This window comes from Hemibagrus wyckioides, linkage group LG09 (assembly GCF_019097595.1).
Source record: "Hemibagrus wyckioides isolate EC202008001 linkage group LG09, SWU_Hwy_1.0, whole genome shotgun sequence".
NCBI lineage: Eukaryota > Metazoa > Chordata > Actinopteri > Siluriformes > Bagridae > Hemibagrus > Hemibagrus wyckioides.
In genome coordinates this window covers 24,865,657-24,884,196 of record NC_080718.1, presented here as the reverse complement: position 1 = coordinate 24,884,196, position 18,540 = coordinate 24,865,657, and the positions used below count along the sequence as shown (strand labels likewise).

Sequence of the window (18,540 nt, the reverse complement as noted above, 5' to 3'; positions counted from 1 at the left end):
CTTGGAGAGGATAACAGTACACACACACACACACACACACACACACACAATATTAGCGACAAGGGGAGCCCAGGCTCCTGTGTCAAAAGGCATCTCGTGTTCTGTGTTCAGTCCAGTTTGTAACTGGTGGCTCTTATACACATTAGACAAAAGAAGCATTTCTTAAACTCAGAGGCTGGAGCCTGGGGTCACCTTGTTGCCGCATGTGTGTGTGTGATGGGGGGGGCATTGTTTTCCTCTCCATGTCTGCTGATATAACTGAGATTAGACTCACATTCTCAGTGCACGTCTCTGCGGGAAACCTTCAGCTTTCTCACCTTTTAGTCCAGTCCAAATCGAAGGGGCGAAATTGATTTGTTTCGTTTGTTTGTTTTTTTCTCACTTTACATAACTTAATAAACAAACAAGCAAGGGGGGGAGAAAGTAAACACACCTCAGCTAAGTGCGTATAGAAATCAGAAAAATCACCTGAGCACGGAGAACACGCAGAATTGACCAGTTTCGACCGGTTTGTCCACCATTTAATTTCTCTTTTTTGTTTTGTCAGTCCAGAACGTTTCAGCTTTACTTAGCTCTGTCCTTTGGCTCAGTCGGAGCTCTGCAGGACATGTTAGCGGCTCGCGTCTACAGAAAAATGTCACCAGCTGGCCAAAAAACACAGCATGTTCGGTGCATTTGTGTCGAGTGCGTCAGGATCGAATCTCACTCAGATGGTCTATTTTGGTCCACACATAAGTGCAAGTGCTTAGAACCATTAAATTGAAAATAAAAGAATTCCTTGAGGAACCTTTTTTCCACTGCTAGCATAAGAGAAACCTCCTGCGTAGTATACTGGTCTTCCAGTATGCCGGCAGAATGGAAATGGGCTTATTCAACATTTTTGATCGGTATAAATAAATGAATGATTTTCTAACTGTGAGTCTGATATAAAATGAGTCAGGACTCTGTTAGCTTTCAGTATGAGTTTGCACATTCTTTCCATGCTTCAGGGTTTCCTCCCCCATCCAAAGACTCCAAAGGGCTGATAGGCATCTCTTAAATTTTCCGTAGCATGTTAAGTAACCTTTATTTATCACATAGACATTACAGCACAGTGAAATTCTTGCTTCTCATATCTCATCCCTGGAGGTTTGGGGTCAGAGCACAGGGTCAGCTATGATGCAGCACCCCTGGAGCAGGGTGGGTTAAGGGCTTTGCTCAGTGGTGGCAGCTGGGGCTTAAACCTTACCCTTCTGCTCAACAACCCAGAGTCTTAACCACTTGAGCTACCAGTACACTGTGTGAATGGGTGTGTGATGGGATAGCATTGTCCAGGGTGTCCTCTACCTTGTGCCCTGAGTTCCCTGCAAGCGTGTGTAGGTTAAACCCTCCAGAAGATGGATGAATTATTACTTTTAATTCTCCTTGATTCATGTAAAAATCCTCCTCCAAAACTACCTTCTGATTAACTACGCACAAATATCAGTGAATAACCTTGTTGTTGCATTCTGCACCATATCTCACTCTTCTCCTTTTATCTTACACATCCCTCTAAGCTCCGAACATCAAGTTCATTAAGTGCTGACCACAGTGTTTCCTGTCTTAGTCATAGATCTAAACCCCAGATGTTGGTTTAGTCGCTGTTCCTGTTGAAACGCGGCCAGTTGACTCGTCTTTGTGACTGAAATCTATTAATGAGCTCTCTTTCAAAGGCACTTGGAACTTCTGCCTTCTTCATCCAAAAATCGAGGTCCTCTGAGCTGCTCAGCAGTTTTATCCATGATCTGGAATCATCTTGATTTCTTGTATATTCACAGTTTTTCCTTTGCTGATTTAGTACAATTTGATTTTGTGTCTAATATTAGTGCACGCAAAGAATATTCAAAGTATTGGCACCCTCGGGTTTGACCCTACATTCACACGAGCGAGTGATAGATGACACCTAGCTGGGAGTGTCATACACACGTACACACACACACACAAGCGACAATTGATATATATATCCTACACGAATCATATAAGACGCTGTCATACAATAGTACCAATTTGTTGTTTGACGGCCAAAAAACGATTCTGCTAATCTGGCGCTAAATCTATAACGTAAGGTGAGTTGTTCAAACACTTTAGCTTCATATGAAGTGACAGCAGCATACATTTTAGTGTAAATTAAACCTCATAGCGCTTTTAGCTTTTTTCTTTTAAACACAATTTCACCTTTTTTATGAGTAGAGTGGGAAGATATCATGGTAAACAGATACAGGTTCATCACCAGGGTACTGATGGTACTGGATATGAATTAGTGGTGCTGTTTGGTGGAAAATGGCTCTCGGTCAGTCCTGCGGTTTGAACACTGAGCACAGAGCACTTCCTCAATTGCTGTAAATCGTCCTAATCCGCATATATGTTTATACGTTATCAGGGACATGTTCTCATTTGAATAGACGTCCTATTTTCAGAGCTCACACTTTTTAAGCTGCATTCTCATAATATATAAAATATACACCACTCATTATTTATTATTATTATTATTATTATTTATTTCTATTTATTTATTATTATTATTTTTTAATTATTATTATTAAGCTTGCCATTATGCCACCATGTTCGACACAAGATCAGAGCAGCTGTGAGGAAATTTAGACCAGGCCCTCCTTTCATTTTCCAATCAGATACTGTAATTATGCCATAAGGAAATGCAGACGGTAAACAAAACAGGACACCCAGATAAGATAAGAGGAACGACAGACGGACGGAGACCGAGCCCTCGTCGACGGTAGAAGAGTGGTTGGGTTTCGTTTCGCTCGTGATGGTTTCTTTCGCGCCCTTCCGTTTCATCCACGCTTCAGGAGACGAGCATTGTTTCTGTGAAAGTCCAGTTCTTTTATTTCTGCAGCCGAATTAGTAGATAATAAGCGAACACTACACTGGGCATTAATAAATAATTAATGTGAGGAGGTGTGTGTGGGAGATAAAAGCCTGTTCTCACTAGAAGGGTGGAGCAGCTTGGTTTCCAGATGATGAGGTCATGTCTGGTGTGTGTGTGTGTGTGTGTGTGAGAGAGAGAGAGAGAGAGAGAGAGCGCTTATGTTACGATGGAGTGTCCTTAGGGTAAAAGAGGCTAAGACGGCTTAAACCGACAAGATCCTGGTGTCAGATTTATCGACCTGAGTGCTTTTGTTCTGAGTTATTGTTTTTTTTTTTTTTTTTACCCCCCCTAACCCAGGCCTCATGTGACCTACTTTTGAACACAAGCACAACTTTACTACTGTGTGGGGGTGTGTGTGTGTGTGTGTGTGTGTGTGTGTGTGTGTGTGTTTCTAAACAGACATGGTTTGTCTTGTGAATCTGTTCATTTCTGAGGGGAAAAGGATCCTCCAGATCAGCCACTCAGGCTTGTTCAGCAGTCTGAAGTGTCCCATGTGTGATTTTGTGCTTTTACTGAAATCTGGAGGACTGGAATTCACTTCACTGGTTTATAATATGAAGTTTTGTCGCATGTCCATAGAAAGTACATGGGTCTGATGGGGCATGTTGTTAATGAACAACTGAGTATTGTCGGCATCGCTGTATCTGCGCCGTGGTGATGCAATATGATTTTGATGCTTAAGACAGTGACTCAATTTTTGATTATATGGCTATCGAACCAGCTGCTGCATTAAAAAATACAATTTTAATTAAGACAATCACCTGAACCTGCTACAATACAATTCACTACAATATGATACAACTTTAATTCTTTAGACAACATTTCGATATTTGTTTTAATAATTATTTTATAGTTAATTTAAATAGGCAATATTAACCATTATAATTAATAACACCTTACCTATCCTTATCACCCTGTGACACAGGGTATATATATCATATCACATCCAAAGACGATGTGTAAATATTTCAGCCTGATTTTGGCTAGAACATTTCTAATACGCTGTCCTGAATTTCTGGCACATCCATCCATCCATCCAAATCCTGTCCTGTCCAAATCCAGTCCTGTCACATCCATTCATCCATCCATCCACCCATCCATCCAAATCCTGTCCTGTCCTTTCCTGTCCTGTCCAAATCCTGTCCTGTTACATCCATCCATCCAAATCCCATCCCATCCATCCATCCATCCATCCATCCAAATCCCATCACATCCATCCATCCATCCAAATTGTATCTCATCCATCTATCCATCCCAACCCATCCGTCCATCCATCCCAGTCCGTCCGTCCATCCAAATTGTATCCCAGTAACTCTCAAAACCCAGAGCATCCTTACAGTCCACCCACCCCAGTAACTCTCAAAACCCAGAGCAGCACAGTTTCTAAGATCACACAAGTTAAATGTTAGCATGTCTGTGGTGGAGTGTGTTTAAGAGAGAGGAGTGTAAAAACGCATGGAGTGTGGAGATTAGTGAAAGTAATATTCCAGCTGTTTAGTCAGTAATTACATAAGAAGTGTGTGCCCTGGAATCGTGGTTTAGTACTCTGATTCATCAGCAGTGTGTTACCTCTCGGATTTAAAGGCGGAACTACACACACACACACACACACACACACACACACACACACTTAATCTCTCAGAGCTAAAGAGCTCTTGTGTAATTTCTGGTGCTCACCTGACAGCTGGTGTGTTGTGTTTGAGGTGTGTTCACTCGGCCCTGAGCACACTAACGCTGCCGGCTTCCAGGAAAATGGAGGACTTCTGGATTTAACCTCTCTCTCACAGTGAGATTTCACTTTATACGCTCACTACATGGAGTACACTGTCTTATACGCTCACTACATGGAGTACACTGTCTTATACGCTCACTACATGGAGTACACTGTCTTATACGCTCACTACATGGAGTACACTGTCTTATACGCTCACTACATGGAGTACACTGTCTTATACGCTCACTACATAGTGCACACTGTCTTATACGCTCACTACATGGAGTACACTGTCTTATACGCTCACTACATAGTGCACACTGTCTTATACGCTCACTACATGGAGTACACTGTCTTATACGCTCACTACATGGAGTACACTGTCTTATACGCTCACTACATGGAGTACACTGTCTTATACGCTCACTACATAGTGCACACTGTCTTATACGCGCACTACATAGTGCACACTGTCTTATACGCGCACTACATAGTGCACACTGTCTTATACGCGCACTACATAGTGCACACTGTCTTATACGCTCACTACATAGTGCACACTGTCTTATACGCTCACTGCATAGTGCACACTGTCTTATACGCGCACTACATAGTGTACTGTTGACACTGACTGCACTACTGCCCTATAGAGCACCGGTACTTCATTCATTCATCCATCCATCCATCCATCCATCCATCCATCCATAATCTTCTGTCCCCAACCTCCCCCCCCCAGTCTATCCATCTCCACGATGCACTCATTATCTATGGTCACTTTTCCTCTCACACTGATGAAGTCTTCAGCTTGTGAAAATGTGATTTTTTTCCTCCTGCTGTCAGAGTTGAGATTTCAGCAGCAGCCTCCTCCTGTGGAACATCTGGGATGTAACTACGCACTGTGGCCTGGTGATGAAACGCTAAAAAGAAACCGTGGGATCCCAAAAAATAAAACCCTGTTATCATTCCGGCTGCTCGGCATGTCGAGGTTTATAGTGGAGTCGGATTATCTCTGTCTAATCAAGCCCGGTGTTGATTAGACAAACACAGAGGGTGATAGTGATAGCCTTATAGCATGTGGAGGCCAGCGTCAGGTCAAAGTTCTCTTTCTCTCTCTCTGGCTTTGTGGTTTTGGTGATAATACTTCTGCTTATTCTTATTTTCTCATGTTTTATTCACCAAAGCAGTTAGACGGCAAGAGCATATAAATGATTAATTAATAGAAATAATATCCCGTCTAGAAACAAAAATATTTAGTAGGTTTAGATGTTATGACCTAAATATTCTATCTTCTATCTTTATTTCTACATGCACAACATGGCTGGATGATATGATGATATATAATCATTATTATTATGATAAATAATTATTTATAGATGGCAGATGTTTTTTTTTTTTAAAACATTTCCATTTATTTATTTATTTATTTATTTTCCTTTTTATAGATAATAAATTTGTTTAAGTACATATATAAAACTAAGTTATTAAACAGATTTTATTTTAATTTAATTTATTTATTTTTATTTTATTTAACATGCCAGTGTTTGTTACTGTATACTGCTTTGGAATTAATGTCTGAGAATTAAAAAAAATTCCAAATATTTTTCAGTAGCGTATTTTATTTAATGTTTGCAAATATAATTTTGCACTAAACAATATGAGGGGAATCTGAATAAAGTGTAATCATCTAATCAGCGGCTTCTATTCACAGATTGTAATGGATATAAGAATACTGATATCTGAGAAGTGTTTTGTGGAATAATTGATTGATAAATTGTCACATTGACCTGCTGTAATAAGGAGTGAAAATTATAGTCTGTCTGTCTGTCTGTCTCTTTCTCTCTGTCTGCCTCTTGCACTCTCTGTCTGTCTGTCTGTCTGTCTCTCTCTCTCTCTCTGTCTGACAGACTGTCTGTCTGTCTGTGCCTGTGCCTCTTGCACTCTGTCTGTCTATTGCACTGTTGTCTGTCTGTCTCTGTCTTGCTTACCCTGTCTGTCTGTGTCTCTCTCGCTTTTTCCTTTCTCTTATCTTGCACTTGGTCTGTCTCTCACACTCTGTCGGTCTGTCTGTCTCTCTGTTTCTCTTTATCTGTTTGTCTCTCTCTCTCTCTCTCTCTCTCGCTCTCTCTCTGACCCTCTTTCACACACTCTGTCTGTCACTCTGTCTGTGTTTATCTGTCTCTTTCTCTGTTCCTCTCTCTCAGTAGCAGTAGAGCTAAATACTCCTAAAGCAGGAACTTCCTGTAGTGTGATATTGAGTTATGCAATAACAAAAGGTCGAGAGTAACACTGCGTCTAAAACTACCTCTATAACCGCTCACGCTACTTTCAGAGAATCGTACAGGGAAGTAAACCCTCCTTCTTTCCTCCAGAAGTCCGGCCCAAGATTTCATGTTCCTCCTTCTCCTTCATCAGCTCCTCCCTGTGTTCATGTAGAATATGTGCTGATCTGGAGTCAGGGTCCAGCATTGTTGAGTCAGTCTATGCAGGACGTAAGATGATCTCCTGGTCTGTATTAAATATCCCTGCATTCACACGTGTAGCAGCTCTTACTGTTACTACTGCTCTGATGAGAAACGATAGAAAACAAAAATATGATTCGTACAATGACAAAAATGAATTCAGTTTCAATTTACATGTTAGTTGCTAAGCTTTTCAGCCTCACCCTTGATGGATGCAAAACAAAACAAGTTAACTGTACAAGCTACACACACTCCCCAGTGGCACTGATGATCTCTTAAGAGCTCTTAAAAGCTTATTTTTCTTCTAAATGAGAGAACTAGAGGGAAGTACAATCAAGGCAGAAGTGAGGAGGAAGCTGATCTAGGGTCAGCTTAGTCATCTCTATATTGAAAGTGACCTGACCTGGGGTCAGCTTCCTGTGTTTATGTAAAATATATGCAGAGGTCAGACCTCGCTCTGGGGAAGCTCTTCTGCCTGTTAATGTGTCTTGCTCTCCTGTGAGATACAGTAGAGCTGTTGTGTTGAAGTATAGTTGTGTTTTTGTGGTTTGGATGGATGTCAAATGAAGGATGATTTGAGGACTGCCAATAGGGGGTGTGTGTGTGTGTGTGTGTGTGTGTGTGTGTGTGTGTGTGTGGTCTGACCATATGGCTTTTCCCCAGTGTTCTTCACAGAAGGATTTTTCGTGCATGGATGTGTGCACTTGCTTTAAATCTCTAGAGTTTGGAACAACATGAAGCTACACACACACGTGTAAATAAACGTGCAGTCATATAATACACGTTTTTATATATATCATAAAATATATATATGATGCCCCCCTATTGGCATCAACCGAAACTGACTCTGTCGCCTTGCCTAAGGCCTCAAAAACACAGAGGCAGACATGAGGTGTTTGTGTGTGTCGTCTGTATGCCTGCTTCTCTATCCAGAACAGCATTATTATTAAACACTAGTCTGTTTTTCTCTCAAAAATAGTCTTGTGATTTTTAAGTAGTCTGTAACAAGCACCCAAGGACATTGTTTCCAGGCAACATCGGACAATCCAGACCCAATTATGAATCATTCAGCAAATGTCAGTCTGGTTTGTGTCACAATCTTTACATTCTTAACAAAGACTGAAAGTAACAGTTTATTATTTCCAGTATTTAGTCATTTCTATTACTTAGTATTTTTTTGTTATATTTTAATTTATTGTAATTTATTTATATATATATTTTTTATTTTGTATCCTTAAATTCTAGTATTTAGTATTTTTTTTTTTTGTTAAATTCTTATTTTTGTTTTTTTATTTATTACCTTATTGCCTATGTTTGTGGATACTGTATCTATCTATCTGTCTATCTATCTGTCTATCTATCTATCTATCTATCTATCTATCTATCTATCTATCTATCTAGTTTTTAAAGGCTTGGGAAACTAACAAAAGTAGCAGTGATTTGATTTCAAAATGAAGAACCACAGTGTGGATTTCTTCTTTCTGTTTTTCTCTCCATCCTTCCAGTGAGTGTGTGTTACTCCTAGAACGGAGCAGAGCTTTTTATACCGTTTTTACGTAACGTGACCCGTGAGCTCCTGCACTCAACACCGTTTATGCCGCACGTTTCGTAAGATCCAGTGTTCCAGAATTAACTCAACGTTGGTGTTGATGTTCTAGAAGATCTGAGCTAACTTTTTTTTTTTTGGTTTGTGTATATAAATCCAGCTGGAGTTAGTGATGAAGTGATGCTGCCATCTTGCTGGACCTGACAGTACAAGCCTGTGGGGGTCGGTGTTATGATCTGGGGTTTGTCTCAGTTGGTCAGGTCTAGGTTTAGAGGTTAGTTATGAGGTCAGCTGACTGCCTGAGTGACCAGGTTTTATTCTTCTCTGATGGCATGAATATATTCCAGGATTCATTAGGCTTAAATTGTGAAAGAGTGGTTCGGGGAGCAGGAGATGAGATTTTCACACATGGATTGGCCACCACTGAGTCCAGACCTAAACCCCATTGAGAATCTCTGGGATCTCTGTGCTGGGAAGAATTTAGGAAGCAGTGCGACTTTCCTATCATCAGTACGAGATCTTGGTGAGAAATTAATGTAGCTCTGGGATATCTGGACGGGAAATAAATGTTTTGTGTAGAGAGAGAGAGAGAGAGAGAGGGAGAGAAAGAAACTGAGAGAGAGAGAGAGAGAGATGGGGAGAGAAAGAAACAGAGAGAGAGACAGACAAGGTAACAAACAGGGAGACAGACAGTAAGAGAGTGAGACGTACAGGGAAACGGGCAGTGAGAGAGTGAGACAGACAGTGACAGTGAGAGTGAGACAGACAGGGAGAGAGTGAGACAGACAGGGAGCCACACAGTGAGAGAGGGAGACAGACAGGGAGACAGAGTGAAACAGACAGTAAGAGAGTGAGATAGACAGGGAGACAGACAGTGACAGCGTGAGACAGACAGGGAGAGAGTGAGATAGACAGGGAGGCAGACTGAGAGAGGGAGACAGAGAGTGAGACAAAGGGAGACAGATGGTTCGTTAGACAGGTGGTGAGAAAGACAGGGAGAGAGAGACCGACCGCATTTACTCTGCACAGCCTGCAATTGTATATTCTAATTGTGTGTGTGTGTGTGTGTGCGCTGCAACCATATGCTTAACCTGGACCTTACCTGGCCTCCCTCTCATATCTCACTGCTGTCTCATGTTGCTCTGCCCTACACAGGACCACTGATCCACACAGCCCCCTGCTGCCTGAATTACATCTCTCCCTCTCTCTCTAATCAAGACTCATGCTTTTGCCCTCCTACCCTCTTACCCTACTGCTCTCATACTCTGCTGCCCTGCTACTGCACTCTGTAACACCTGCAGATACAGTAGACTTGTTTGAATTGCACCCATGCTGTGTGGCAGACACAGTTGGGTGATTAGTCACTGTAGTGTGAGTAGCCAGAGACACACATGCTGCTTGAGTGAGATAAGTGAGTAGTGTTTTTGAGCTGGATTTACATCTGGGCTTCTACATTTTAGTTAGACATGAAGTGAACAACTAAATGAAACTAGTGTCTTAGGATGTTTGTCTCTTGGGGAGTTTGTCTCTTTCGGGATTATTGATTATTGCTTTAGGGATTAGTGCATTTGTGGTTGGGAGTCAGTGTGTTAGGTGATTTAGGGTGTTGGGGTTAGCATCTTATGCAGTTAGAATCTTGGGGGTTATGGATTAGTGTATTATGGGTTAGTGTCTTAGGGGGTTACGGATTACTGTGTTGGGGTTTACAGTCATGTGGGATTAGTTTGTTGGGGGATTAGTGTGTTGGGGGTTACTGTCATGGGGAAGAGTATGTGGGAGGTTACTGTCATGGGGATTAGTGTGTGTGTGGGGAGGGGTACTGTCATGGGGGATTAATGTGTTGGGGTATTAGTGTGTTTGGGGGTTTCTGTCATGGTGGATTAGTGTGTTGGGGGTTTAGTCTCTAATGGGGTTAGTGTGTCGGGGATTGGTGTGTTGGGTATTAGCCTCTTAAGCAATTTGTGTGTTGAGGGATTAGTGTGTTCTCTTCCTCTTTCTCTTCACTTCTCTCTATTGCTCACACTGTCAGTCTCTCTCTTAATGTCTGCCTATTTGCCCGCCCCATCTCTCTCTCTGTCTCTGTCTCTCTCTCTTTCATTCTCCCTCTTCCTCTCTCTCTCTCTCTCTCTCTTTCTCTCTCTTTTCTCTCTTTCCCCCTAACCCTCTCTCTCTCTCTCTCTCTCTTTTACTCTGTCTCTTTTCTCTCTTTAACTCTCTCTCTCTCTGTTTGTCTTTAACTCTGTCTCTCTTTCCCCCTCACCCTCTCTCTCTCTCTCTCTCTCTCTCTCTCTCTCTCTCTCTCTCTCTCTCATTTGGTGAATGTAGTTACTCATACATGGATCATATTTCCACCCTGTAAACCCTCACGATCTGGTTTTAGAAAAGTTTTTCTCATCATGGCAGTCTGTGCCTTGTTCAGTGAAGTCATGGATCTCCAGCATGACTCACACAGCTCCCATCATGCTTTGAGCGCAGAGAGTAAAAGCTGTCTGCTGACTCCAGACTCTGAAACCCCGGGCAGGAAGAGAAGAAGGGAAAAAGACACAGAATCATCTAGAACTGAGACACTGGGTGCAGGCATAACACACTGTGTAGTGTTAAATAAATCACATCCAATGATGAGCTGAATTCATTCATATTATTTTATTCCATTTTATTCAGTAACTCCAGTGACATGATGAGCGACTAAACACACTGTCCAGTGAAAGGACAAATTACACTAAACATGACGGATGACAGAACTGGTTTTTCTGTTTAACTTGTTTGGGGAAACATGAGGGAAGAAAATTTTGGAAATAATGAATGCAGCTTTCTGTCTGCCTTTAAGTGCGTGTGTGCGTGTGTGAGAGAGAGAGTGTGTCTCTGTATGTGAGAGTGTGTGTGTGTGTGTGCGAGAGAGTGTGTCTCTGTATGTGAGAGTGTGTCTCTGTATGTGAGAGTGTGTCTCTGTATGTGAGAGTGTGTGTGTGTGTGAGAGAGAGTGTGTCTCTGTATGTGAGAGTGTGTGTGTGTGTGTGTGTGTGTGTGTGTGTGTGTGTGAGAGAGAGAGAGAGAGAGAGAGTGTGTCTCTGTATGTGAGTGTGTGTGTGTGTGTGCGAGAGAGTGTGTGTGTGTGTGTGTGTGTGTGTGAGAGAGTGTGTCTCTGTATGTGAGAGTGTGTGTGTGTGTGTGTGCGAGTGTGTGTGTGTGTGTGTGTGTGTGTGAGAGAGAGAGTGTGTCTCTGTATGTGAGAGTGTGTGAGAGAGTGTGTGTGTGTGTGTGTGTGAGAGAGAGAGTGTGTCTCTGTATGTGAGAGTGTGTGTGTGTGTGTGTGTGCGAGAGAGTGTGTGTGTGTGTGCTAGCCATTAGCTACATATTGACTGGCTAATATTAGCTATATAGCTATATTATAACTATATTAGCTGGCTAATATTAGCTACATAGCTATATTTTATCTATATTAGGTGGCTAATATTAGCTATATAGCTATATTATAGCTACATTAGCTGGCTAATATTAGCTTTATAGCTATATTATATCTATATTAACTGGCTAATATTAGCTATATAGCTATATTATATCTATATTAACTGGCTAATATTAGCTATATAGCTATATTATATCTATATTAACTGGCTAATATTAGCTATATAGCTATATTATATCTATAACTGGCTAATATTAGCTATATAGCTATGTTATAACTATATTAGCTGGCTATTAGCTTCATTTACTAAAAAAACAACACCAATCATTCAGTACAGAAACTGTTCTCACACTATGTTGAATGTTTAGGACTCCGCCCATCTTTTCCCAGTCGTAATTACGACTTCAGTGGTCGTTCATGTAAAAACTTCCCAGTTGATAACTTGTATTTACGATGGTTCCAGTCATGAAACTGAGAGATAAATGAATTGCTCAAAATGTTATCAGGTTAAAACAAGTGTAGTTTTGTTAACATAACAATAAATGCACCTTTCATAGAGGTGTTTTAATGACCTGTGTGAAAAAATCCAACAGGAAGGATTGTGTACTGTGTTCTTTTCTGTGTCCATGTCAGTAGATGTAATAAAATCTAATTACAAGTTAAAGACGAGGCAGTAAATACATTCCAGGTGAGTTTACACCAGAGAGAACCTGTGTTTAAGAATCGCTTTAAGAATGCATGAGTAAGAAAATGTGTGTGTGAGAGAGAGAGAGTGTGTGTGTGTGTGTGTGTTTCCTATTTGTAAGAATACTGAAGGCTTTAAGGCTGTTATCAGTACAGGGCAAGTATATAATGGCAAAAATGCCCTTTTCTGTCGAAAAGAATGATGATTAAACTGCATCTGTGAGTGTGTGTGTATGCAACTGATAGAATGTGTGTGTAGAAGAAAAAGTAAGTGTGTTTGTAAGTTTTAACTAAGTGAGAGAGAGAGTGTGTGTGTGAGTTTAACAGGGAGAGTGTTTGTATGTGAGTGTGTGTGAGTGAGAGAGAGAAAGAGAGACAGAGAGAGAGTTTGTGTGAGAGAGAGAGAGAGAGAGTGTGTGTGTGTGTGAGAGTTTAAGTTTTGAGTGTGTGATTGTGTTAATTTGGTGAAAATTTGAGCAAACTGCATTGTATATTGCATAACCAGTCGTGCAAGCGCTTTAATAAAAGCTGAGATGTCAGCTACTGCTCTGTTGCATTGTGTTGCACAATACACTCTGACTGTGTGTGTTCAAAAGTGGCTGCTTTGATTGACAGAACTATACGGACGTGGTATTTTGGAGGGAAGTTGAGGTCTGAAGAGACGGTTCATTTTTTGAGAGCTGTAGCGCTCACTAGCTAGCTCGGGTGTGGAAGTGTGTAGTGATGTGGAAACACTGACACACTACACTCACTACAGACTGAAACACTGACGCACCCTGAGCCGAACACACTACAGACTGAAACACTGACGCACCCTGAGCCGAACACACTACAGACTGAAACACTGACGCACCCTGAGCCGAACACACTACAGACTGAAACACTGACGCACCCTGAGCCGAACACACTACAGACTGAAACACTGACGCACCCTGAGCCGAACACACTACAGACTGAAACACTGACGCACCCTGAGCCGAACTCACTACAGACTGAAACACTGACGCACCCTGAGCCGAACACACTACAGACTGAAACACTGACGCACCCTGAGCCGAACACACTACAGACTGAAACACTGACGCACCCTGAGCCGAACACACTACAGACTGAAACACTGACGCACCCTGAGCCGAACACACTACAGACTGAAACACTGACGCACCCTGAGCCGAACTCACTACAGACTGAAACACTGACGCACCCTGAGCCGAACTCACTACAGACTGAAACACTGACGCACCCTGAGCCGAACTCACTACAGACTGAAACACTGACGCACCCTGAGCCGAACTCACTACAGACTGAAACACTGACGCACCCTACGATGTTAAGATTTGTTTAAGATTTTGTGTTAAATTTGCTTAAACTCTACAAAACACCCATTCCTCAGCCAGATTTTTACACAGAACATACTTAATATACATGCAACTTTTATTTATAATAACCCTACAGTTCTGTCACCGATCTATATATAATATATTGTGTATATATCAACTTATTACATATTTTAATAATTTCTGTATTCCCTTTTTTGTACAGTTAATTAAATTTCAGTTGAATAAATGAGTTAAATAATACAATCATTAATTGAAATGTATAAATTGTATTAATTATTTTATTGTATTTTTTACTGTTATTTAAAGTATTAATTTTATTTATTTTATATATTTAACAATTTTATTTTTTATGTTACTTTTTATGACAGATTTAAAATATTTGTAAAAATTAAATCTGAACTTTTTAAAAATGTTATCTGTAGAGATGACACATTACGACAAGATAAGAGAGAAACGAGAAATGTTCTGAAATGATAGATGCCATTTTTATATATATTCATGTTGTTATTATTATTATTATTATTTATTGTTCAGTATAGAATTTTCTGAAGTACATATGCACAATCTGATGATTTTACTATGAAATGCAAGATGACACACAAACATAATGACCTACAGTGTCCTCAACTTCCTTCCCAGTGAATTAAGCATTAGATTAAGGAGTTCATTTCAGGATTGCTAATGCTGACCGTGGTCAAAACCTGACTGAGGTTTCTGTTATATATAATGGTGTAAACTGGTATAAAAAGCTCCAGGACCGAGGATGACTATGAATATCATTAGACTGAATGCTCATTACGCAACTTTCCTGTAGGTGGTGGAAGATGGAGGACTGGATGGAGTCATGCGATTAAAATGAAAGATGTTTTTGAGAAATGTTCAGCTCTCGTTGCTATGAATGATATTAAGTGACGCTTCTGTTTGCTTCCGCAGGTACAAACCCTTCTTTCCCTTCCAAGTGCAGCCGACACCGGAGCCGGACTTCTCGGTCCAGGACGAGCGTTTGGTGGAGGGACGCCTCCGTGTGACGCTGGTTGAATGTAGCAGGTAGGTGTAGGGGTTACACCGGGTCACAGAGCATGTTCATTACTGTCTGTTAACAACGTAGGATTGTTTGAGTGACCCGTGTCCTGAAAACACACACCGCTTTCTAACTGAGAGTGATAAAAGATGAGCCCAGATGATCTCAGGATAGTGAGATCTCAGGTGAGAGATCACCGACTCAGTTATGACGAGGCTTTTTGGCATGTGCTTTAACGTATTCGTAATCATGACTCAAGTAAGGAACAACGCAGCTGGTGTTGGAGGAAAATAATCCGAGTCGAGGTGGTGTGATGCTTCAGGATGCAGAACAGTCATATAGAGTAAGATGCAAAATAGGCTTTGTGCAAATGAGCTGAGTGCAATAATGAGTAGAATTGTTGTATTATATTTCCTCTCACTGGATCAATAAAATCTCTGTCTGTCTGTCTGTCTGTCTCTCTCATACTCTCTCTCTATCCATCTGTCTGTCTGTCTCGCTCTATCTATCTATCTATCTATCTATCTATCTATCTATCTATCTATCTATCTATCTATCTATCTATCTATCTATCTATCTATCTATCTATCTATCACCATACTCATATTAGCAAGTATGTCTTGCTGATGGTTAAATAATAAAGAAACAATATTGTTACAGATTCTGGATTTATGATAAAAAAAAAAATTAAAATATATAAAAATATATATTAAAAAATTATTAAAATTTGAAAAAAAGAACCCATAAATGCACATCTCAGTACTGAAATCTTAACATCTCAGATGTAGACAGTGCTATTATTATTATTATTATTATTATTATTACAGTTACTTCTATTTATTGTGTGTGTATTTATTTATTTATTTATTTTTGTTCAATATAAATCTTTTTTAGCAAAATCTAACTTCATTATACTGCACCACGCATTAATAAATAATTAAAATCATTTTAATGTGACATGTATGCAACGATCAGATATCGAAAGCTTCTTAGCTCTAAAAATAATAAATACATTCAGTTTGTGCCAACGAAAACAGTTGGTCTAGGTTTGACAGATTAATCACAACACAGTCATTTCATGCATGTTATTAATAAGGAAGTGAAATTGTATGTGATGTAATAAGTTTCACTTTCTGAATTTAATACAGATAGTTTGATATAACCTGCATGGTCAATCTTCGACAAACCGCCTTCAAAACATGTATCCTCTGAGCGGCTTTTCTGTACAATTGTCTACCATTTATTTCAAAAACAGTGGATTATCAGGAATACAGACATTTTCACTGTATTTTAAACCACATTTCAGTTGTTTTATTGTAGAAATATAATTTGTTCCGTATCCTGAAGCCCTGATGTTCAGAGCTGTTCTTTTCCCTGGACACGCTGTAGATTTAGTGTTGTGTCTGTTGTGTATTTAATTCTTCATGTTCAGGTCAGCTCAGTGTGACACCTGGGTTTTGAGTGTCCTAGCAAATTCATTTAGTGTCCACACACACACACACACACACACGCATTCACGCACACACACACCACCCAGTGTGCCTGGTGTGTGTAATTGGTTATAGAATAACGTGCCATTCAAAAAGACCTGCTCGTGAATAATGCAGTTAGTCCTGCTATTAGGAGCCAAACCCAAATCTGATACACACTGTGGGGTGTGTGTGTTCTTTCTGAAATAGAGAGTAAAGAATTGTAATGTATTTTTGAGAGAATTGCAGGAGTCAAATAATTCAGCATAAATGGGTAATTATAGATAATTGTTTTTAGAAAACTTGTGTGATGATAAAAAATGGCTACTGTAATTATTATTATTATTATTACTGATGAGAATAACAGGAATAATTTTTGCATTAATTTGTAGTTAAATAAAACAATAACATAATAAAGTATCAGTTATTAACAATATTATTATTAATTTATATAAAACAAAAACAATATTTTATATTTATTATATTATGTTTATATTTATTATATTATGTTATCTATTATATTTTATTTTTATATTTATATTAAACAATAACATTAAATATTATTATTATTATTAATAATAATAATAATAATAATAATAATAATAATAATAATAATAATAATAATAATTTATATAAAAACCATATTCACAAATGAATGAATAGGTTTTATTTTTTAATGTTGTTTATTTTTATATTAATTTCTGTGTGGATTTTCTGTTAGATATTCCCATTAGAAATCCTCCAGTGTGCTGAGGTTTTTCTCCCACTAGAGGGCGCCAGTTGCTCAGCCTGACATACAGAGGCGCCGAGATGATTTTCAGTGCACAAAGCATTTCAACACCAACGAGGCAATCATTTTAATTCTCGCATTTCTTTAAGTGCACTGAAGAAAAGTGCTTCCTTAGTGTCTATAAAACTGTCGATTGGCCGATTTAAAAACACACACTTCAGGCTTTTAGGCTTCTCGTTAGTCCTCGGTGATTTATTTACTCGTTTGTCTTTTCACTTTAGATGGACTGTTAATGTTCTTATTGAAGAAGAGAGTTACTTCTAAATGCTTAATAAGAGGTTTAATCTCTTTCTGCTTATTCTCTCCATGTCTGTAGGTTGTTTATTTTGGGCTCGTACGACCGGGAGACGTACGTCCACTGCACTATCGAGCTCAGCAGCCATGAATGGCGAGAAAAGCCTCGCAGCTCCATCAAAAAGGTATGTATCTTACTTCCTGTTCTCACACACACACTCTCTCTCTCTTCCACATAAACACACACAAACAAACACACACACGAACACACACAATCACCATTGCCTCCCTTTCTCTGACTAGTTTATGGTGTGTAAGAGGAAACTTGTGACTATTGGGGGGGGTCAAAGGTCACTTGAAACTTAAATTACCTCAAATCGTGAAAATGTTGTGTTTTTAAACTGAAAAAACGTTTTAAAACTTTACAACCTCGACTCTTTCTTCATTTCATACAGCTAAAAAGCTGAAGCTCTTCATTTCACCGCATCTATAATGAAGAATTGTTGGATTCTTTGTTGTGGTCAACGATGCTGGGTTTTCCAGCTTTTATTTTCGAAACCTTTATGCGATTTGAGGAGATTTTTCTGCTTTTTTTTTTGGCAGAAACCTGCGTGAATTGGTGAAATCACATGCACAGGATTCTTCTTTTATACTCCTAGCAGTGAAGACACACATGTACTGACTTTCTTTGAGAGCTATACTCATGTTCCACATGCGTGAATGGACGAGAGCTTCGAGATGATGTCTCTGTGACGTGACGTGTCTCGGACCAAACCTGTGGTCATTTAGAAAAATTACAGACTCCTTCGAAAACCAGAGATCTTGCTTGATCTTGCACGAAATCGTGAAATCCTGGAGGGTCTGAATGACATTTTTAATGCGATACCCTTAACAATGCTCCTGTGATTTATACAGAGATTCTGCGTGACTCGAATATAATTATACACACACACACACACACACCCACACACA

General features: G+C 39.7%; 1 protein-coding gene across 1 annotated transcript in view; it reads left to right on the top strand.

Annotated features, from left to right (window-relative positions):
- The window catches only part of pdzd8 (PDZ domain containing 8), a 58,417-nt gene that overhangs the window by 11,975 nt on the left and 27,902 nt on the right, over window positions 1–18,540 (top strand). Inside the window, exons 2-3 of the mRNA XM_058398794.1 lie at window positions 14,988–15,101; window positions 17,651–17,753. Of these exons, the coding sequence (XP_058254777.1) occupies window positions 14,988–15,101; window positions 17,651–17,753 (217 nt within the window). The remainder of the gene's footprint in view (window positions 1–14,987; window positions 15,102–17,650; window positions 17,754–18,540) is intronic.